At 38.7% G+C, this 22,754-nt stretch overlaps 4 protein-coding genes across 6 annotated transcripts; 3 read left to right on the forward strand and 1 right to left on the reverse strand.

Annotated features, from left to right (window-relative positions):
* Window positions 1-156: 156 nt before the first annotated feature.
* On the forward strand, window positions 157-4,974 carry LOC113748713 (protein LOW PSII ACCUMULATION 1, chloroplastic). Of its 3 annotated transcripts, none has more exons than XM_027292262.1 (5): window positions 157-550; window positions 1,407-2,033; window positions 2,214-2,264; window positions 2,505-2,651; window positions 4,833-4,974. In XM_027292262.1, the coding sequence occupies exons 1-4, from the start codon at window positions 336-338 to the stop codon at window positions 2,644-2,646; spliced, it is 1,035 nt and encodes a 344-aa protein (XP_027148063.1). In that variant the 5' UTR covers window positions 157-335; the 3' UTR covers window positions 2,647-2,651; window positions 4,833-4,974. The 3 variants fall into 3 exon arrangements, with proteins under 3 accessions (XP_027148063.1, XP_027148056.1, XP_027148072.1); XM_027292255.1 differs by lacking the exon at window positions 4,833-4,974 and adding an exon at window positions 2,788-2,867; XM_027292271.1 differs by lacking the exon at window positions 4,833-4,974 and adding an exon at window positions 2,788-2,867 and having other exon boundaries at window positions 160-550; window positions 1,461-2,033.
* On the reverse strand, window positions 4,106-5,232 carry LOC113748732 (photosystem I reaction center subunit IV B, chloroplastic-like). The gene is made up of 3 exons (XM_027292282.1): window positions 4,858-5,232; window positions 4,458-4,523; window positions 4,106-4,353 (listed from the first exon to the last, which is right to left on the reverse strand). The coding sequence occupies exons 1-3, from the start codon at window positions 5,119-5,121 to the stop codon at window positions 4,249-4,251; spliced, it is 435 nt and encodes a 144-aa protein (XP_027148083.1). The 5' UTR covers window positions 5,122-5,232; the 3' UTR covers window positions 4,106-4,248.
* An 868-nt stretch (window positions 5,233-6,100) lies between these two features.
* Window positions 6,101-9,467, forward strand: LOC113748750. The gene is made up of 8 exons (XM_027292298.1): window positions 6,101-6,282; window positions 6,415-6,480; window positions 6,594-6,731; window positions 6,894-7,046; window positions 7,132-7,242; window positions 7,808-7,910; window positions 7,988-8,045; window positions 8,123-9,467. The coding sequence occupies exons 1-8, from the start codon at window positions 6,162-6,164 to the stop codon at window positions 9,263-9,265; spliced, it is 1,893 nt and encodes a 630-aa protein (XP_027148099.1). The 5' UTR covers window positions 6,101-6,161; the 3' UTR covers window positions 9,266-9,467.
* Window positions 9,468-16,530: 7,063 nt separating this feature from the next.
* LOC113760459 lies at window positions 16,531-22,595 on the forward strand. The gene is made up of 6 exons (XM_027303043.1): window positions 16,531-16,990; window positions 18,179-18,326; window positions 18,840-18,916; window positions 19,003-20,853; window positions 21,275-21,428; window positions 21,521-22,595. The coding sequence occupies exons 2-6, from the start codon at window positions 18,188-18,190 to the stop codon at window positions 22,249-22,251; spliced, it is 2,952 nt and encodes a 983-aa protein (XP_027158844.1). The 5' UTR covers window positions 16,531-16,990; window positions 18,179-18,187; the 3' UTR covers window positions 22,252-22,595.
* The last annotated feature ends 159 nt before the right edge of the window (window positions 22,596-22,754 follow it).

Below are 22,754 nucleotides of genomic sequence, written 5' to 3' on the forward strand. Positions count from 1 at the left end.
GATAAAATAAAACCTTAAAACAAGGGACTTGGTGAGGACTTGATGGTCGTTACAACTTACAAAGGAAAACAAATTTCCGGCGAAAGGAAAAAAGCAAAAAACAACACAAAATCCGCGCGAAGCAAAATAAGAGTCGTGGCTGAATGATGGTCACGCAAGCAACCCGAACCGAAATGAGAATGAAAACGTGCTGCTACTTGCTACTGCTATCTGGGTGGGGGCGGCCGTCGTCCAAGGCTGCCTCCGTTTAAGCCAGGAGTCTCATCTTTCTGATGCTAGCTGGTAGCTATAGCAGAAAATAACATCTACATCTCCTGCTGCCGCTCCATTCTGCCATGGCCTCAGCGGCGCAACCGTCCTACTCTTTGATTGGGTGTCCCAGTCTCAATCTCGATAAAAAATGCCTCGGATTTTCCCGCCATCTCAACAACTGTCGCAAGTTCGCCTTCTTCTTCAGTAATGTAGACCAAAGATTACTTTGTAAGGTTCAACCCCGGCGTCTTGAACCTTCGCTAATCACTTGCTTTGCCTCCAATAAGCCAGAGATCAGGTCCCTTTTGCCTACTCTCTTCTTTTCTTCATTTTCCTCTTTTTCAGTTAATAAATGCATAGTGATTTTTTGGTTCGTTTTATAATTATTGCGTGTCAAGTTCTTCTTAAATTGCTTTTACATGTAATATGATGTTTGAAAGGCTACTTACATCCATTGGATTCTTTTCTACATCTCTGTCCCTGAATGGAAACATAATTTTCTTGGAAAGAAATGGGGATGTAGAAGCCATTTAACGTTTGTTAATCTCAAAAGGGAGGTAGAATGTTGGAGTACGGTGTCTAATAATTTGATGGGTTTAGATGCACATACTGCTTCTTCTCTGGAGACGTCACTTCTTCTTCTCCGGGAAACCATTTGTGACCTATGGGCCTTACTAGTTGCTCTGAAACAATTTGGACTTTCTTGTTATAATCTGAATGGAGTTCTATCAAAAATCTCTGAGGAATTCTGGAATTTTTAATGTAATGTACATGCTGCCTACGACAAACTCAAGCACAAAAATGTTTGAGGATATCATTCCCCTACTCAGAACATAGAATGCATTATGAGTCCCACATGCGACCTTTCAGAATTTCATTGTCAATGTTCATAGGTACACACGGATTGTTTAGAAAAACTAAGGGTCAAGGTACAATATGAATGTCATTTATCATCTAGTATAAGACAGTTGGAACTGGCGTATAAGCTTATCTGGATTTGATTGTGCATATATTTCTTTCCTTTTTTTTTTAGTTTCTTTGATAATGAGTGAAAAAGGACATTTCTAACTGGATGTGTTTTATGAATATTGTTATCCACGGTTTCAGTTTTACACCTGGCCTTTTCTGTTATATTCAAATGCTTTTGCATTCAGGTTCTCTTTTACATGTGAAGCCTCCTTGCAATCATCATTTTGTTTGTTATTCAGTTCTACAGCCAAAATACGAAGTGAAGTCCTCTCTCCATTTCGGTCTGTTCGGATGTTCTTTTATCTTGCCTTTGTTGCAAGTGGTGCTCTTGGAGGACTGATAGCCACCACTCAATTAATAGCTGCTCTTTCTAATCCATCAAGAGCAGCTGAAGTCCCTGATATTCTTAAAGGTCTTGGCATTGACATTGGAGCTGTATCCGTTTTTGCTTTACTTTATTACAGGGAGAACACCGCTAAAAATGCTCAGTTGGCCAAACTCTCAAGAGAGGAAAGCCTCTCAAATCTCAGAATTCGTGTGGATGAGAAGAGAATTCTTCCTGTGAGTGCTTTTAGAGGGATTGCACGTCTTGTAATCCTTGCTGGTCCTGCATCTTTTATTGCAGACTCTTTCAAAAGTAGTGAACCTTTTACTGATCGACTCGTGGAAAGGGGTGTGCTTGTAGTGCCCTTTGCTACAGATGGGAATTCACCAAGTTTTGAATTTGAAGATAGTGAGGAGCTGAAGGAGATTATTGCCAAAAGGAAAAGGCTCTGGCAACTGGCTCCTGTTTATGCCACTGAATGGTCTGAGTAAGTGACCATTTGGTGGCAAATTAATTTGAATACAAGCCATGTGCATGCACACGCATTGTCTCTCTCTCTCTCTCTCTCTCTTAGTGGTGACACATGATGAGCCTCATATGTCATGGGGATTTTTTAGATATAATAAATTAATGAAGCTACTCTCATTTTGATGTTTATTTGCACTAGGTGGCTGGCTGAACAAAAGAAATTAGCGGGTGTTTCCCCTGAATCTCCTGTGTAAGTCTTCAGTAACTTATCACTTTTTTTGACCTGGTGATTACTCAAACACTAGTTTCACCTTTCTGCTCATCTCAGTTATACGTATTATTCTAGTTAAACCAGTTTCTTCATGTGTCTTTTTTGATAGACATTAATTGTTACCAATGCATGAGATGGATCATAAATTGGTATACTCTTTTTTCACAATTTAAAGAACATCTATTGGAAAGATAAGATGCTTTGCACATTGATTTAAAGGTATCTATCTCTCCGGATGGATGGCCGGGTCAGGGGAAGTGGAGTTGGTTACCCTCCCTGGAATGCATTTGTTGCACAACTGCCTCCAGTAAAGGGAATGTGGTCAGGCCTTCTTGATGGCATGGATGGAAGAGTACTTTGAGATAGGTGATTTTTACCTGATGTTTTAATTTCTTGGTACAATACCTCCTATTTACTTGCTTGAGAGCTTAATTTTTTGTTTTTGAAATGTTATTTTATTCACTTTCTTCCCCCCCCCCTCCCCGGTTTTCCTCTTTGATAGGATGGCAAGATGTATTATTGGACAAAGACAAGAATTCCATTTGTTCTTTAAATAAAAGATAGGCCATAGCACTTCAATAATGGATTAGCTGCCTTATTAGTTTCCTTCATGAAATTACTCCGCTTTTTCCATTATGGATTGAGGAGCAAGGGAGTCAATGAGTGGATGTTCTCACCATTAAGCAGTGAACTTCCTGTACGGCTTAGAGGTCATGTTACTTTTTTGGTAGGTTCACTCTTCTGTGCTGTCTAAGGGATGTCTTCTGAAGGGAACAAAGAGTCCAGTGGCAGCTTCTTGTCATGGATAACTAAATAACCCAGTGGGGTTTCATCCAAGAGTAGGATTTTAATTAGCGCTGTCACTCCTTTCTTTTTTGTCTGGTTGGAGAAGTGGAGCTTTTGTGGTAAACAAAAGTCGAAGCCAGAATTCCGGTAAATTTAACAGGCTTCTGAAGGAAATTCTTGCTATCATCCGTCCTTTGAATTTTCTTAGCAAGCCCAAACTGTAAGTAATAGTATCAAGAAATAATACACCTGTTATTGAAGTCGAAGCAGTTGGAATGCAATTATATTAGCCAAAAGACAGATAACAACGCAATTTTGGATTTGGTGTCATTTCAATCCATCCTGCTTGTAGGTTGCAGTTATCTTAGCTCAGATGAAAACTCTGGCAGTAAAATACTACCATTAAAAATATGAGATCTTTCCTAGTAAATATATGGGTTAAGGGGGTCTTGGCACTGACAAAACTCCAGAGAGAGCCAAATTTATTTTCAAACATCGGGTGGTTGAATAAGCCCTCAAGGCTCAATTTTGTTTGAAGAACATGCAAACCAAGAACGTACTGAGGCTGTTTGTTCTGCTAATTTAAGAGAGTTTTTAGCTGCTTGTAATTGTGAATAACACGTCTGCCTTCTGTTCTCGCCATAAAGGATCAAAAATGTTGAAGGGCATAGCAAGTAGGATGATATAAACCATTTCCCTTTTAAGCTTCAGAGAAAGAAAACAACTCTTCTTAGTAAAGACAGAGGAGGGGAGAATATTCGCCACTTTGATCCGTTTCTTATTGATTGCCGCACCCCCACCCCTCCCTCCGTCTCTCTCTCTCGATGAATATTTGGTAGCTTTTCACTTTAGCAGTCAAGGTTCTCCCTGTAACTATTATGTCTATATGCTTGAATATGAGTCGTTTTGAGACGGAACAGAGCCAGGAATCTGTTTTGCAAATGCTTACATTTGAGTCCAAGATCAGTGATTAAACATGCTTAAAAAATGCTCACTTCAAAAGGAAAGAGAAAATTAATAAAAAGAACAAGAAGTTGAAGGTACACAGACAGTACTTGGAAAATCAAGAACTAACTGCGAAAGAGTGTCATTAACTGTTTAACACATTCACAAACACACAGCTATATAAGAGGCCGAACAAATACAGGGGGGGGTATAACATTCAAGGCATAGGGCATTATGCAATTTCTTGGATTTCATCCAATGCATAGTTGTTGGTAGATACATTAGCATAATTCACTTTGTTAAACCTCACAACAACTGGATAGCGAGTCTTGGGGTCCTGTCACATTTCAAGTAAAACGTGTTAATTAATTACTTGTGATTATGAAAGAGTAGACTCAAACTCCATAAAAATCAACACTAGTAGCTCTCACGACACCTTACCTGATCAACAGCTACAACCGATCCCACGCCCTTGTACCAGTATGACTCCTTCCTTAGGATTCTTACCTGTTGAGACAGTTTATAAGCAAATCAGGTCCATGATTTTAAATTCTTTCTCGGATTTGGCTGAGAGTTATTATGATGGATATAGAGATGGAAACATATTATTATTATTTGAGGACTGCAAGGAGTATCAGTTGCCTGGAAGATTCATTGAAGAACATATCCAAACCAAAATGATCTTGTGTCTGTGCCTGAATCTCAAAAGCTTTTTCAAGTAATTTGCCTTGGAAAAAATATGATGATCACCTCACGTTCAAGTGTTCAACTCTTTCTTACTCATCAATACATGTTCATAAGCTGATAAATGTGCAGATATAGTAGTAGTTCTGGAACTGACCTTAGTTCCTCTTTTGGGTCCGATTGGAGGTGGCTTGGCAGCCTGAGGTGCGGGAGCTGCAGGTTCAGCCGGTGCAGTAGCAGCTGCGGCTGGTGCTGTCTCTTCGGAGGCGCGTACGACAAGCCTTGTACAGCTGGTGGCGTTGTTCTTGGAAGGAAGCAAGAAGAGAAAAGTGCTCTTGTGGGCTGTGCTCGTGTTGGAGCTGACTGCATTTGGTGTTAAACCAAAAGCTGATGCAGCAGATGCCATGCTGCAGCTCGCCATCCCTGTAGACCTCTCTCGACCACCAAAGATACCAAATTCTTTTAGCTCTAGACTGTAGTAGCAATGGTTGCTCTGACAATGGGTGGAGCAAAAGATCAAGGAATTATTAGCGATAAGAGTAAGAACTGAGAGGCTTTGAGTTAATCGGATATCTTTTTCCTGGACGATGATCAATCAAGAAAAGCCCCGTCATTCTTCCACCCACTCATGCATCGCCACCTGTTTACCATATCCCCTTGTTTTGGATAATGCTGCCCTGCCCTTTTTCAAAATATTTTTTTTTTTTTTTGCATGGAATAGCCTCCCAAGTCAAAAAGAAAAACAAAAATAATTTGTAGCGTATTGCTTGCATTGAGTTGCCCGAGGAGGGAAATGCAAAAATTTATACCATTGAGTTGATTCAACCAATGAGAGGCTTTTGAGGTTTACTGGATTAAGAGTTAGTAATTTAATTCTGATTTCTTTATTGAAAGAGTTGATTCAACCAAAAATGATTCAATTCCATTTTATCAAAGCTAGGAAGCCATGCCCTCGTGACTTAAGAGCTTGCTTTTTTCTCTTAATTAATATTATTTTTTTCTTGAAAATATAATACTACTATTTTCAGTACTATTCTTAGTATTCTAGTATTTCTGTTTCTTAAATAACCATTTGTCCTCCAACCAAAAAAAAAATAGTCCATCTATAAAAAAGTGATTAAAAATCACGATATTTTTAAAACGATAAACACGAATATGAAGTCTTTAAAATTAAAAGGGTGAATCATTTTTTAGTTTATTTCTGTCGCTAAATTGTATTGCCGTTTAGTATAAATTTTTTTCCAAAAAAAAAAATAGAATAATTGGGAAGAAGCAAGTGACGTCGTATTGCGTGCTTCATAAATCAGAAATTTAAGATAAGATGCACCTCCCATTCACGTGACTATTTGGCGCCTAATTTCATTTTAATCGTTTCTGAAACCAAACGGAACCGGGAAGTCCGGACTCCGGAGTGATGGTCATGGAATTAGGGTTTGTTACAAGTCCGACGAGCAAGCAATCATGAGAAGACAGTCAACTGCTCGAACATTCAAAACCAATCCTAAAAACCGAGCGACGATCCCGAAACCTCCATTAAACGTAGCCGCCATTTCTGAAAATCGCGGATCCATCGACCAAAATGGTACTACTATGATTGATTAAATTTTTATCCAAATTCATTTGTCATTTGGATACTTTCCTTTTGTTTTTTTTTTTTTAAGGTTCTCTATCTGTCTTTGATTCTGGATATCGTTTGTGATGCTGGTGTTTTCAGTCTCAGATATGAACAAGGCGAAGAGAGTGAAATTCACGCTTCCTGAACAGACCCAGCCGCCGAGAAGTAACGATTCCTTTTTTTTTTTTTTGGAAGAAAAGAAGTTACTATAACCGGTCTGTTTTCCTTTTGTCTTTTTACTATTTAAGAGATATGTTATAAGCAATTGAACTATGCAGCTGATGCTCCAAAGACCTCAGAATTTGCATTTTTTAAGAAATTGAAGGAGGACATTGGCGGTTATTATTCTCGCCCGCTGCATAAAGATGGTACTTATCAACCGAAGGCTTCAACAGCGAATGATCGAAACAGCACAGGTCGCTCCTCCATTTTTTTTTTTTGCTTTGAATCTGGATGCACTATTGATCTGTTTTGATTTCCTCAGAAAACTGGCAACAGCTTTTGATTTTGGCTAGCATCTTTGCTTAATCTTCAGCAGTTAATTAATTGCTTGTATTTTTTTCTTTTAAATTTCCCAGATACTTCCACCCCTCCGAACATGCTCAAATATGCTGATAGAAACCTGAGATCTTCGCTTCGATCAGAAAGTGAAAGACCAATTGGCCAATTCTCATTCCTCTCACCACCAATGCATGCTGAACCTAATGATGTCTATGGACTAAATAGTAGAGGTGTGTCATAAATAGTCTTGAATTTTCATTCTTTCTCCAATCTTGCTAGTATTATTCCTTCTTGTTAAATTTTGTTTTGACACAGAAGATGAATTCAAAGGGATCAAACAGAGGTCCTCCTTTGCTTGCACTAATGTTACACCTGACGGTAAAAATTTGGTGCTCTCTCCCTTTGCCAGGGCATCAAATCACTCAGGTGCGCACTAAGCTCAAACAGTAGGGAACATGTTATGCTTGCTGCAGTCTTAATTTGATAGACCTACAAATTCTTAATCATATAGCAAATCGAAAATGCAAAAGACACGAGGTTTTCCACTTTTTCCCTCGTGGATTCTACTGCACCGTTTCTGTCCACACTTATTACTGTAGAAACACATGAATGTGTGATGCCACTCATGAAGTAACTTGTTAACATTGGAGTAGAAAAGGCACAATATAATTGCATGACAACAATATATTCGAGTTTTTGCTGTTGATTCCTTATAGCTAAAACGTCAGACTTTGTTGCCCCCTCCTTTTCTCTCTAATATTGAGAGTATAGCAAGTTTGCCTTGTCAGACACCTCCTATACTCTGTACATCACGGTTTGCTAACATGCTAGTTTGAATTTCCGCATCTCTTTTTGCCTGATCAAGTGATCTATTGTATGGATATTTTGAGCCTTGAGAGTTATATGCCAATGGCTGCAACATGTAAATTTGGCACCACATCTTACTAAAAACATCGTCATTTTTAGAAACAAATTGTGCACCTATTTTCAGGGAATCAGAATGCTGGCACTGGAATTTTTTCAATCAAGAGACAGAAATTACGTCAATTGGTTGCAGATACATTTCCCGTAGTTGGACAATGCAGTTCTAACTGGTCAGACGTTTTACTGTCTATGTGTTCTTACACATTATGAAAAATGCTTCATGGGATTCATCTGAGAAAATGTTCAGGTTTGACTTGGCTTCTGTACTGCTCAATCGCCTCCTTCCTAATGGCAACAAGAAAGCGGTATGATTGGTTGTCCTCTTTGTACAGATGAAAATCCTAAATTGCCATTCATTACTTCCCAATTTCTTGTTTGGCAGCGCTGCCAAGAAGGGGTGCTTGACACCAATTATAGGTTAGCTGCTGTCCCTGGATTAGATGCTGAAGAGGAAATTCAGACAAGAAATACAACTGAATTTGAATATACATCACGTTGGACTGATTATTTTCCCGAATATTGGTCTGGCCATCCACCAGACAGTGTTCTCTCTAAGTGGGATGTCAGCGCTTCCAACATTCCTTTAATAGGATGCAATGCAGAAACTTATTTCCTCGATGAAAAGGTGAATTTGAATCGTTGTTTCGATGATAAAGCTATGAAAAGTTTGTTCAGAGCTAGAGATCCATCTTGTTGCCTGTCTTCTCATAATTATGAATCTGTTAGTTCTGATCATTTGCAAGAATTGGACGGAGTCCATAATTCTAATGAACCTCGGAGAAGAGAACCACGAAGTCTTTTGCTTCGCTGGGATGTAGACGAGGAGAAAGAGCCGACCTTTTGTTCGGCAGTGGCAACATCGTCAGGTGTTGCTTACCAGCAGACATTTGATGATAGCCTTGATGCAACTAATATTGAAAATACATCTATTTTGTGTTCAGATTATACTCTGGCGTCCAATTTGTTGTCATGTACTCATTCAACCGGTGCTCACTGGCATGAAAATCAAAGGGATCGTCAAGAAAATTATGCAGTTGTAGCAGCCAACCAGTTCCGATCATTTAACCCACAGGATTTTATTATGGCACAACATCGGGATACTTGTGTCCTTCTCGAGGAGCAAATTATTGGCCTCGATTGCCAAGAGGAATCCGGCAGGAAGGATCATTCTGAAGCACTCCTATTTTCTGGAGGATGGAACTATGATTTAGGATGGGAACGCTCATCATTGAGCGAGTTCTATGGCAAAGACCGTTCATCTCACAGTCGCATTTTTCACTTTCCTTTCGAAAAAGGTATAAATTCATTTGACATTGAGGAGGGCCGTTTATACAGCCCAAAACAAAGAAAAGCCATTGCTACTTTTTCAGAGGGTGCGTTTGATATTCCGAATTGGTTCTCTGCTAATTTACACGCGCCTCTTGGCAAACTGCTGGGCCACTCACTGCTGCTGGATAATTCAGGCAGAGTTAGATCAGAAGAGGAGATTAATTTTGATGATGATAACCAATGGAAATCTTCCTGAAGATCTCCGCTCAGCTCAGTGGGCCCTCGTGTTTTTAGTAAGATCATTTCAATAAGAGAATTTTGTGGATTGCTAGCTAATGAAGGTAGGTAATTCTTGATTGATAGTTGCATTGTTCATTGACGGTCATAATGTTGTGGACCAAGGATCATAAAGCTACCATTAAAACTGACGTAATGCCATGCTTAGGTCTCTCAACGTCTTCTTTTTTTTTTTTTAAAAGGAAGAAGAAAAGGTCTTATTTGCTTCTTGATATTCTTGTATTCTTTTTGTTTTTTAGGGCAACATTTTTGCTATTTATAATAGTGATATGTGTCCAGTTAACACGAGGAAGATGCATTATTAACTGATCGTATTCGTCTGCAACCGACATGGGCCTTCTGAGTGATTCTCCGGGTTGGCAGCGTTCCATTTTGGGGAAACTTTGTCAGACGCTGGTTGACAATTGACGCTCCAGTTAGGGACTTAGCTGACGTGGTCTTAATTTTAACCATTTTAAAGGGAATTTACATAAAATGACGATGGGGCGCTTGAATATAGTGGCTCAAACTGAACTATAGTAAAATGTCCCATCTGGACCCATGAACGCCTTCGGGCAGTTGTTGAGGTCCTCAAGTCCAGACTGTTAAGCCCCGGACGGATGTGCCACCAAAGTAATTTTGATGTAGTGGTCACACCTTGATATTTACAAGGTAAGACGTATGTGATGACCGATGAGTTTCAATTTGTTCACACACTTATTAAACATGGATAGAAACATTCGAACGGACGATTGTTCCGGAGAGGGAGGGAGTGCAAATTCTTAAATCATTTTTTTTGGGTAAGTGCAGATATATTTATCTATATAAGTAAACTTGTAAGTATCGGACAACTTGCATTGCATATTTTATACCATATGCATTAGCTTCATCTAGGTAATTTCAACGCTCTCGTAGGCATCTACTGACTATAAAGTATAAACCACTTCTCTGAGGGCAGTAGAGTATGTACACCGAATCAGAGGAGATATGGTATACTAAGGCCTTACTACGGAGAAACAGAAACAGAATATACAAGTTTATTGCCATTTATTTACTTTTACTAAGGAATTGATGATTAGTAAATCAACTCTGTTTAAATGAATTGGCCACTAGATAAAATATAAAGTACAAGTTTAACTGGATGCTGCGAGTTCAAAAGCAGTGCACTGTCTTTTGGTCTTGAGATAAGATCCTCTCTTTCTAACTTTCTTAACCCAGTTGAGCTATCCTCTAGTACAGGTTAGAGTAAGATATAATAATTGACAAAAAAAAAAAAAATTTTGCCTCAACAACAAATGTTTTTGTCTCTTGATTATGGACTTTCTCTTGGTGCTGGAGAAAGTACTGGCACTTCTTTTTTTTTTTTGCTTTCTTCTTTCACGGATTCTTCTGTAAACACAGGAGTCCTAGGAGGCGTAGGCAAGCTATAGAAAGAATACCGAAGCTGGGCACTTGGCAGTCTAAAGCTAATTGAAACATCTTAAAAGCATTTTCTAATCAAAATCGTCGGAAGAAATTAACCGTCCGTGACATTGCTGTGTAGCTTTTTCCTGCAGCTCCTTTTATTGCGAAGGGAGAAAGTAAAGGAGACCAATCTCAGTTCCCACCGCGCAGAACAGCAGAAGCCAGAGAAGCTGCAAAAGAAAATTTTTACTACTAAGGAGTATAAAATAAAAGGCAAACAGTAATAACGTGAGGCATTGTGGGGAAGGGCCTGGCGCTGGGGTGCGGGTGGTGGCGGACAGAAGAAGACGAAACAAAATCCTGGCAAAAGCCCCCCACGCGTGAGAGAGCCTCTCCCTCTCTCTCTGGTACCCATCGGTCAACCCCATGCAGCTGCGTGTCGACGTCATTTGTCTGTACCAAAACCTCCATCCATTTGTTCCTACTTTAGTACAACGAATCTTTTTCTATTATTACTACTGTCTCTTTTTCTTATAATTTCACCCCCGGCCTTTCCATACTTGATTCCCTTCCCATGCGTGATTTTGTCTACATATTAAGGCGGTCGTCAAGTTAAATGATCCATTGTCCTTGCAGAATTATTACCTCGACAAAAAGGCTTGTATACCATTACCAATTCGCTCTGCTGAACTTACTGCACAGATTCTTTTCCGTAGAAAATCGTAGCAATAGCAAGAGCAGATTTTTACTTATGATAAAAACAAATTGGACAATTACATTCAACTACTTAAAAACCTTGCCCATTCATTCATCCTTGTGAATTAGTACTACCTTGTCCTGCAACTTCAACTTCGTGCTGGCAAAAATTCAAATTCGAAGTCAGCAAAAAGAAAAAAAGTGTTACCAATCATTAGCGGTTGATTTTTTCACAAAGGTAATTTATATTACTCTTTTACTATTTTTCTTTCCCCTGCTTTTACCAACTGTCAAGAACACTACTGATCTCAGGAGCGCACCCTCTGGCCTATTACTGCAATTAAAAATTCCGCATTCCCCATGGACCTGCTCTGCTCTCTTCTGAATTGGATATCTCCTCTTGTGTCTGCCTGTCCGTCGGTTCTATTCTATCTCTCTCTTTTAATCTTTCTTTATCAGATCTCACCTAGGGATTTCTGGAAAATGGTCGAGTTAAACACCACTGTGGTTACATTACAAGCATGTCAGTTTTGAGGATGATGCTGGGCAAAGCGCTCTCTCTTACATTCTTCATTTTTTTTTAAATAAATCTTATATACGTTAACAGTATATACATTATTATCGTTAGATTCATAACATGTGTGTCAAAATTGAATTTCAAATTCAAATTTTACATAGTTATCATTCATCTAATGCTGACAGTGTATGCATTGTCGTTTTTATATAAAATTTCTTTCAATTTTCGTTTTACAATTTTCTTTTGTTTCAAATGCTGGGGAAATGAAAAATGAAAAGCCAATTATGATCGCCCTCCCAGGGAGCTATCTAAATTCTAAAGTACTCGTAATGCTCAGAACGCTCATTGCTTTTTACCTTTTATCATCCATGTCTTGCGGTTCCACCGAATAATCATTTTCCTTCTGTTTCCCCATGCCTTAATTTGTCTTTAGATTCGATAAAGGGCTTCTTTGCTGCTCAATTTCAAATAATTGGGTGCGACGTACTATTACACAAATACCATTGCACGCCCCACTTATAAGTGGCCTTTGAAAATTACAAGTGAAATTATACTTACAAACCGTTCCATTTTGATTGCTATTTTTCGGAGTTTTTTGTCAGCGATTTGATATATATGAGTTAAGAAGGTGATTGAAAAATGTGTTAAAAGAAAAAGTAAAAAATTTTCTGCAAAAAAATCACAATATAAACAAGGCAACGTGCCTTGTTTTCAAACAAGTTTTCAAATTTATGTTACCCTTTCTGTTTACACTCTTTCTTACATTTGTATCAAGGCAACACATGTTTTTCATACCTCGCGGCTATTTGTCCTTGGTGAAAAATAGAGTATAGTAAGGAATATAACCCCAAAATTGTAGCACGTGTATATTCAATTGGATATATATATATATATACATATATTTGTCATGGTCTCAATATGAAAATAAATAATACCCAGCTTTTCGATTATACCCTTTATGCAAATTCTAACAAAAAAATTATTTAAATCATGTTATCCCAATAAATAGAGTTGCAATTAATCTTTGTACCTTGATAGTAGCCCGCTTTTCCAAATTTCAAACTCAACTAATAAAATGCTGAATGTTAATTGAGAGGTAATAATGGATTAAGTTGGCTTGACAAACGTAGTAGATATGACGCGCGAGCATAAAGTGAGTGTAGATTCTAAATAGTGTGTGTAATTTGTTTACTTGACGCACAGTTGATTGCGTGCATGCTTGGGTGGTGGGATTATGATCTGAAAGGCACCGCAGAACCGTGGGAAAACGACCTTCGACGTACTAGATTACATGTTTTTTGTGGTGTTGGGGGGGGGGGGGGGTAGGGTCTTCATCTCCATTACTAGATGTCGACTGCTTATATCTAACTACTTAAAATATTCTTGTAATAATCCTGCTACTGGTAGAGAAATATGTAGGTAAAGGGTCATTTTCACTTGCAACTGCTTAATTTAGTTTGCGTTTGGTTTTCCGATAGTTCGATACGTGGTGGTGGATTTCTTGGCTAAGCTAGAATCGATTGAAGTCCAACATATATGACTTTGCCATGCAAATTAAATGAGGATTTATTTTCTTCTTCATGAGAAAAGGAATTCGAGCAAAGCTGTATAGTACTACTGTTTACACTGAACTCATAAAAGACTCGTAACCCGCAATAAAAGAGGCTTCGGGGAAAAAAAAAGTTCTATAATTTCTATGACATCCTCACGAGCATATAAAGTACACTATTTTTGTGACTACACAGTAATTTTTGCAGTTCTATATAATTCTATGACATTCTCACAAAAGATAAGGACGGGTTACTTTCTCGAGAGTTGAGCGTTCAAATCTCACTGTCACTGTTAATATGCTGTGAAAACTATATTGGTGAGAAGATGTGTAACAGTTCTTGTAACCTCTGTTAATGTGCAGTAAAAACTGTATCGATAATGAAATGTGCAACTGTTCTTGTAATTTATGGCGTTGAAAACATATCATGACATATCGTGATGATCACCGAAATCGAAATCACTTAAACTTTTAATTACAAAAAAAATATTACTATATTTTATGACATCCGCACAAGCACATAAGCTATTTTCGTGAACACTAGTTGTCAAATTGGAAGCAAGTTGGGGAGGGACAAGCCACTAAAGACTATCAAGCCTAGGGTGGGGCAAACAGATTTCAGAGACTTCCTAATCACTATCTATACCTAACCATGAAACGTGCATAGGAGTGAGCGGCTCCATCTCCAAACCAACCATTGTTTTCCTTCTTTTCTTGGGGCCTTTTCATTTAAAGAAAAGGAAAAACCTTACAATACAACGATGGGAAAATGAAGCAACTGTGGGTTTACTGTCACTTGATTATACCTTTACGTTTAATTTAGTACTGAGTGTTGAGGAGTGGTAGATCAAACGTACAGTCCAAATTGATGGATCAAATAAAAAAAGGAAATAAGGAATGGGGGAGGAATATGAATATCTCGTCTCGGTAATTTACATCAGAAATTGCAATTAAGGACACGCTGGTTGGTGGTTTGCTGTAGGGCCACATTATTTGCTAGATCTTGCATAATTGCCTGTTACGTCGCCTGCGTCACGATTTGACGGTGGCGATTGAATTTTTTAACAACGTCAACGTTACGGATTCTTCAAACCTTCACAAAGAATACGACAAAATTTTTTTTTTTCCTTTTAAAATAAAGTAGTGTCATTATCATAATTAAGCTCGGGAAGACTGATAAAGGTTAAAACTTTCAACCGTTGATGCCGCTTTGTCGAGTGTCTGCAGACAAGGACGAAACTTCAAGTAAAGTAAGTGAACTTTTCCTTAAAAAAAAAAAAAGAAAAGAAAAACTTGCTAATCATAGGAAAACAACTTCCATACTTGAAATTATTAAAATAAAGGTCCTCAGTCATTAAGTATTCGTGCGTCATAAACTTCAATACTTTATTTTGCATTGGAACCCTTGCAGTTGTTGAATTCTTTATTTGTGCGCGCCCAGTTCAGTTGTCGCTGATCTAGTTTCTATAATTTAATCATGCTAAAGCCCATAATCATATACCATTAATTATTTCCATGTCAATTATACCAAGTACGATGTCTAGCTTCTTTTGTTTTTTAATATTTTTCCTAGCTAGAAAGAAAGATCTAGCTTCACAACAAATTACGAAATTATTGTTCTCTTATATCCTTTTTTTTTGTGTTTTTTTCTTGCTTTTGCTCAATCAAGTGTTACTTTTAGCATCACTTTGGCAATTTGTCAATAATATTCTTTCATGAACTCAAATCTCAAATGGTTGCCAGAGTGGACCGTCCCGAATGATTGTGCTCAATTCAATGCAATGTAAGTCTATTTATTCAACACGATGTAAATATAAAACAGAATTTTGTAGGTCTTACATAATATGCTGCACACCATGTAATTTAAGTGTTATAATTTTTTTCGATCAATCTTAACTGTTCACCTTCGAGACGGTTGTGACGATTGATACCTACAACCATTCTTGCCCCTAATTCATTTTCTTATATGCCTCTAAATTGCACAACTATGGTAATCAAATGCTAAACTTTACAGCACCAAGCTTGATCTGTTTATTGTAAAATATTTATCTTCTTTTTTTTTTTTTGAAAGCTTATCTCCACGATTAGTTATCCATTGGAAATATAAGGTGTTTTGAAAGTCATTACACGAAAATGCAAGTTGATATTAATTCTATAAAATTATATGAGCACCTATTTACAAAATCATAGATTTTGATAGCATATTGAGTCGTCAGAGAATACTTATATGTTCTTCAAAAGGAAAAATACATACACTTCTGAGGAAAAAGTAAATTTTGCCTCCAAGGTGGACAAGAGTCGTTTGGGAAATTAATTGAGTACATAATATGTGCTTGTAATCAAAGCCATATATACAAGCACGTATGGGACAAATTAAACGCTCATTAAATGCTATGAAATCAAGGACATGAATCTAGATTCCATGATAGCAATAACTCAAAATATCTTCTTGTAAACAAACCCCATAATTAAATCAACCAACAATTCAGATTTCTTCCACCTACGATAATAGTAACATAAACATAAATCCCTTAAGATAGGAAGTTATATAAAGTTAAAATATATTCAACATGCTAATGTAAACTTGGTCCAACTTTCACTGGAATCAGATTTGGGGACAGAAACGATTGTCAAGTTAATCATTTTTTTTTTGTTTTATTCAGTTTCATAAGGTGTATATTCATTTTTCTTAGAGAGAAACTTACTTTAAATAAAATAAATATAAAATAAATTTTGTGAGTTCTATGCATAATATTAAAAAATAATGTACATGTAGTAATTTAAAAATTAATTTTTTTTAAAACTAATCATGACCATGAACTTTTCAGGACGGTCATTCCTTGCCCCCCATAGCCATTGGAATCCAGGGGCAATAAGAACGAGAAATGACTGATATCAACGTTGGAGGGCCCAAACAGAAACATCTGAAAGCAAAAGGGCCTCATTCTGCAAAATAGAGAGCTCCAGCCATTATCTGAGTTTAATTATAACTTCCCCGTCGTATATTAGTATCCGAGTATTATTTAATTTATCTTCCACTTCACTGGTCCTCTCTCTCTCTCTCTCTCTCTCTACGTAATCAAAACTCATAAATGAATCAGAATAAACAAAAGCAATTCAAGTCCGACACAGAGTCGGTGCAGCAGCAAATGCGATGAACAAGGGAGAATAATACAACTGCACTCCTCCTTTCATCACTGCAGCCAGCAACAGCTACTTCCAACAGCTGCTTATATTTATTTCCCCGGCCAATGTCATTCTCCGGCGGCTTCTCTCGACCTCTACCACCAGAAGAATTATAGCAATTCCTTTGCCTGTTCTCAGCTTCTCTCACTAAGAAGTGTGTGCGGCGCGTGTGACGAAGCTGAAACCGGAAAATCTTAGTCCGTCGGCGGTGGCGGCGGACTCAGAAGCGCTTGGCATTTGCTTTGGTTTTAACTCTTACTTGAAACTTTTTCTACTAGGAATAGTGAATGGAGTAGCTTCTTTTATTGGTTTTACCTTTTCGCCACCTATTCCGATCTCGCTTTTTTTAGAAGGTAATATATGAATCGAATCTGATTCTCCTTTTTCGTTCTTTTCATGAAAACTTTCTCACTTTCGATCTGCTCTTTTCGTTTCTACAGTAATTGCAGCTTTTGGAAGTAGATTTTTTTCCTTTTTGGTTCTCTCTTTCTCCTTTTTATTGTATTGTACATTATCTACAGTCTGTCGTCTTTCCATCGATTTGTAAGTTTTGTTCTCTACTTTTGAGCATTATTAGTGAAATTATTGTTTTTTTTAGGGAAATACAAATTATGTGGCTTTCGTTCTTTATTGGGCTATAATAGATCAAATCTGGTCATTTTTTGAGGGAATTGGTTGACTAATCAGAAGGTCTCTCGGTACTTAGCATTGATATTCAGGAAATGTGGCTCAATAGGCTTTTGCTAATTATTTTGATTAATTTTCTAGGATGAATTTTTGGGGAGAAGAAATTAGAGTTTGTTCAGAGCACATGTTTTGATTAGGTGTGACTAGCTGATGTGAAGTTTCATTCGAATATGCTGCAAAATTTCTGACTGTGTTATTCTCTGGCTTATTTTCACGCAAATCTAGATATTCTTTCCCTTCTTTGACGTAGTTTTAGGATTGATTCATTCCTCAAACAAACCGTCCTTTTCCTCTTCTCCCTCTCCTCTCTCTCTGTTTGGAATGTTTACACTTTATCTCAATTTTGGGTTTGATTTTTTTTTTTTTTTTGGGTCTATCTATCTATAAGATCTACATTTTTAGAATACTAGAGAATAAAAATTTACTTTTCTGCTTTAATCTTTTTCCCATTTTCTCGGGAGATACTTCAAGAGTTAGTGCTGTGAGTTTTCTTCTGATCTTGTTGTGTAACATGTGGCTGCAAGCTTTCTCCTTTATTTGGGATTTACTAGTATCATACTAGCTCGGGTCTTGATTGTAACAATCCCACTTCTCTCTGTCCATTATTCAAACTTTTGCTTTCTTCTGTGTGTTTGCAAATGAGATTTTACCTCTTTTGTGCGTTTAGTCCCCCACAAAAAAAAAAAAAAAAAAAATCTCCGATATGATACACAATGCGTCAAAGCATCTTTAAGATCAAGCTGATGAGGGTGTCGTGGATAATGATATTTGACTGATTTTGTTGTTTTATTTTCTTTCTGTGCGAGATGATTGTTATGCTTATTAAGGTTGATGGATGAATTTTGCTGTCTCAGGGGCTTAAGATGAATGGGTTTCACAAGGGAAAAAATCACAACGTTGAGGGTCCTTTTCCAGGATGCTTGGGAAGAATGGTGAACTTGTTTGATATGAGTGGTGGAATGGCAGGAAACAGGCTGCTCACAGATAAACCACATTGTGATGGTGAATGCTTTTTTATTCAACTCATGTACAACTATTTCACAATTCAACTTTCGGTTCTTTGCATAAAGCTTTGTATCGAGTGATTTGGTGGAGAACATCAACCTTGTTTTTGGTTAAAGTGCATGCTGGCATTTCTGTCTGTTTTTTCTATTATTACCTTGGAGTTGGTCCTGTGGAAGGATGGCTTTGAGGGGTAACCTCAAGTTGCTTGTTGGGTTTGAGAATTTCGTCCTGATGGATACCTTCTTCATAACATAGTATCCTGGTTTTCCCAGTGGTTTTTTCCCCCCTAAAGACGCCACATGATTCTCACAATGGAAAATTTGGAGACAGAAATATTATACATGATTTGCTTAAAATTGACCTTTTATCCATTCTGGATCATATATGACCCTTTTTCCTAGTGGTTTTTCAACTTACATTTTGGAGAGAGGATGGCATTAGTGCAGCTGTTAGTTTTGTATTTTTGGTCAATAGTGTGAATGTGCTCACGTGCCTGAGTATGACTTGTAGGTTCTCCACTTTCGAGGAGGAGCCAATCAGATGTTTCTAGGATGGGTCAATTTGAAGATCAAATAGAGGAGAAAGTGGTATGTCTTTCTTTCAAGATGATATTTCTTCTGGAATCATTGCCAGATTGATGACACTTATGATCCTACTGGTGTGGAGCATGCAGATGTCGGAGTTCAGTAGAACTTGTCCAAACAGGAAATCCAGTGGCACGCCCATGAAGATGCTTATTGCTCAGGAAATGTCTAAAGAAGTAGATTCTAAGCATAACCATCCTAGTATAGTTGCCAAGTTAATGGGGCTTGATGCCCTTCCCCAGCAGCAGCCTGATCAAGCAACAGAAAGAAGTCATTCAAGAGGTTATTCACGGAGTCAATCAGATGCACAGTTGAGCTATTGGCAGCATGACAAAGGATTCTGGGATTTACCAATGCAAGATGAAACTCGTTATCCGCAGCATAATGAATACAAAGATGTCTATGAGATAATGCGACAGTCACCAAAACCAAATTGCACGAGGGATAAATCACCTCATAAGGGAAGATGTGATGAAACTCCAAATGACAAAAAAATGGCTCTTGTTCGCCAGAAGTTTATTGAAGCAAAGCGCCTGTCTACAGATGAAAAACTCCGTCAGACTCAGCAATTTCAAGATGCCTTGGAAGTCTTAAATTCTAACAAGGATTTGTTCCTTAAGTTCCTGCAAGAACCAAATTCGATGTTCTCACAGCATTTAATTAATTTGCAGTCTATTTCTCATCCTCCTGAGACAAAACGAATAACTGTTCTTCGACCTTGTAAAATGGTTGATGGTGAAATGTTTGTTAACTCAGCAAAGAAGAATGAGAAGCAGATACAGAAATCTGCCCAGATTAGTCAGGTGATTGGGTTGGACAAAAGCCATCCAGGACTTTCCACTACTGGAGTAAGTTGGAAATTTGACGAAAATCCTACTCAACCAACACGAATAGTGGTTCTAAAACCTAGCCCTATGAAGCCCCAGGATATGAAGGCTGTGGCGTCCCCTCCTGCTTTATCACCAGAGTTGCACTGTGATGAAGAATTCATTGAGGAAGCAGAAGATGATGAGGCTCGAAAATCAAGAGAAGCAGCAAAAGAGATCACTAGACAGATGCGTCAGAACTTGAGTGGACACCGAAGGGACGAGACCTTACTTTCATCTGTGTTTTCAAATGGCTATATTGGTGATGAGAGTTCATTTCATAAATCAGAAACTGAGTATGCAGCTGGAAATCTCAGTGATTCAGAAGTCATGTCACCAACTTCTAGGCATTCTTGGGATTATGTCAATAGGTTTGGTAGTCCTTACTCTTTGTCCTCCTTTAGCCGTGCATCTTATTCTCCAGAATCCTCGGTTTGCCGAGAAGCAAAGAAGCGACTCTCGGAGAGATGGGCCATGATGGCCTCTAATGGGAATTACCAAGAACAGAGACATGTGCGGAGAAGCTCTAGTACTTTAGGCGAAATGCTTGCTCTCTCTGACACAAAGAACACAAAAAGAAATGTGGTAGAGGGTGCTAAAGAAGATTCTAGGGGTTCAACTTCAAAGTTGGTTGGTGATCTCAACAAGAAGGATGAAGACATGAATAATTCACCAAGGAACCTCGTGAGGTCGAAATCTGTTCCTGTATCATCTACGGTCTTTGGCATGGAGCTCAATGTGGATGGAGCAGATCAAGCTCACAAGGAGACAGATGTTTCAAATGATGCAGCTAAGGCTAGAAGTGGGAAATCGTCTTTGAAAGGGAAAGTTTCAAGTTTATTTTTTTCTAGGAGTAAAAGATCAAATAAACAGAAATCTGTTGTATGTCAGTCCAGAGAGGAATCCCTACCTGCTGGAACACCTTCAGATTCTCCTGGAAGAAGCGACAATGATGGAAGCAATTGTCTTAATGACACGGGCTTAGAAGAATGTTCATCACCTAGTCTGCATCGATTATCTAGCCAGGCACCTTCTGCTTATCAGCCTGGCGATCCAGGCATAATTTCTTCTGAGGTGATTCAATGCATCAACTTCCTGTATGAATTCTCCTTCAACGGTTGCAAGTGTCAACATTGTTCTTTTGTGCTTTTTCCTTTATCAGATTTATTGAGCTTAAATTTTGTTTTGTCCTATTTACATATGCCCTTTCCATCAATGTCAACTTCTTTCATTAGTTGAATGACACTTATAGCACAATATGTAATACTTATGGAGCACAGTGATTGTTTGTAGTGACCTTGTGTTTGCATGTTGAGATGAGGAGATTGTCTTAAAAATGCATTTTGTCTATTGATCCCATAAATGCTTTACATTGTGCTGGACATATGATGGTGAATCCAGTTTCTTCTGGCCTACAATTTTGAATTCATAATCAACTCTAGAGAAGCTTTGTCCTTGGAAAGACCATGAATCTTCATTGATTCTATGTGTGCAGGTTGGTTTTGCTGTGGTGAAGCATCTGGTGGCTGGGAACCCAAGCGAGAATCAGGATCAGCCAAGTCCAATATCAGTCCTAGAAATGCCATTTGAGGAGGAGGAAGAACAGACGGCAACTGAGTCCTCTGGCAATAACAAGCCAGAAGAACATGGTACGTTCTGACAGCAAAGCAGAGTCCTCACTATTCCTCTGTTTCTTTTAATCGTGAGTTGTAAATTTTTATTTATTTTTTGAATTAAACAGGGGAGTTGCCTGTACAGTGTAAGCCAAACCTCATAGATAAGTCGCCACCAATAGGATCAATTGCGCGCACTCTGTCATGGGACGAATCTTGTGTGGACACAGCCACTTCATATCCATTAAAACCATCCTCCTCCCCTCAAGGAGCAGAGGAAGGGGAAGGAGAATGGTTCTTCTTTGTTCAAGCATTATTATCTGTGGCAGGTCTAGATGGCGAGGTGCGATCTGACGCTTTATTAGCTAGATGGCACTCATCTGAAAGCCCATTAGATCCGTCACTGCGGGACAAGTACATCAATTTGAATGACAAGGACACGCTACGTGAAGCGAGGAGAAGGCAATGGTGGTCAACAAGAAAGCTTGTGTTTGACTGTGTCAATGCAGCTTTGGTGGAGATAGCAGGGTATGGGTCAGGCACATGCCAGAGAGCAATACCCTGTACTGGGTCCCATAAAACCCAACGACTAGAGGGTGTGGCGACGTTCATGATGGTTGATCGAGTTTGGGCCCGGATGAAGGAATGGTTTTCTGGGGAGGAGAGGTGTGTCACCGGTGATTGTGTGGTGGACAATAACAGCGTGGTGGTGGAGAGGGTGGTGAGAAAGGAGGTGGTGGGCAAGGGGTGGCTGGATCACTTGAGGTTAGAAATGGACAATCTAGGTAAGGAAATTGAACAGAAGTTACTGGACGAGATAGTGCAGGAGGCTGTGGTTGAATTGACTGGCAGCGTGTGACGAGGTTGTTTTTTTTTTAACCCTATTAATTTGTGAACTATCATATGTGTATTTTGTAGTATCATTTTTCCAGGGAGATGGCCCACATCCGTCCAGCCCACCCCCAATTCTTTACTTCGGCTTCGCGTCCAATATCGAAATGTGCATCTGTTACCTGCAGTGACAGAGATTTATCTGTGGGAGACTGTAACCTGTCCGGAGGTTGGTTTGTCTGTAGGATAATTCTACTTCCTCCTCCTCCTCCTCAGTAGTCACTAGTCTGTCCTCCCACTGTCTTTTCAAACCCAAAACAGGACACCAAAGGTCATTTGTGCGCAAGCGCCGCAACGGAATGTGCTTACTAACAGTAATAATAGTAGTAGTATTCGCGGCCTGCTGCTAGTGTCTTCACCCACCGCAATGGCGTCCTGATACTGCGTAATTTGTGGGTTCCAGGAATTGGCAGCTGACCCGCGGATGGGCATCTCTCCGTTGACATCATGCTATGCCTGCGTGTGCAACAC

The sequence above is a fragment of the Coffea eugenioides genome, chromosome 1, assembly GCF_003713205.1.
Source record: "Coffea eugenioides isolate CCC68of chromosome 1, Ceug_1.0, whole genome shotgun sequence".
Classification (NCBI taxonomy): Eukaryota; Viridiplantae; Streptophyta; class Magnoliopsida; order Gentianales; family Rubiaceae; genus Coffea; species Coffea eugenioides.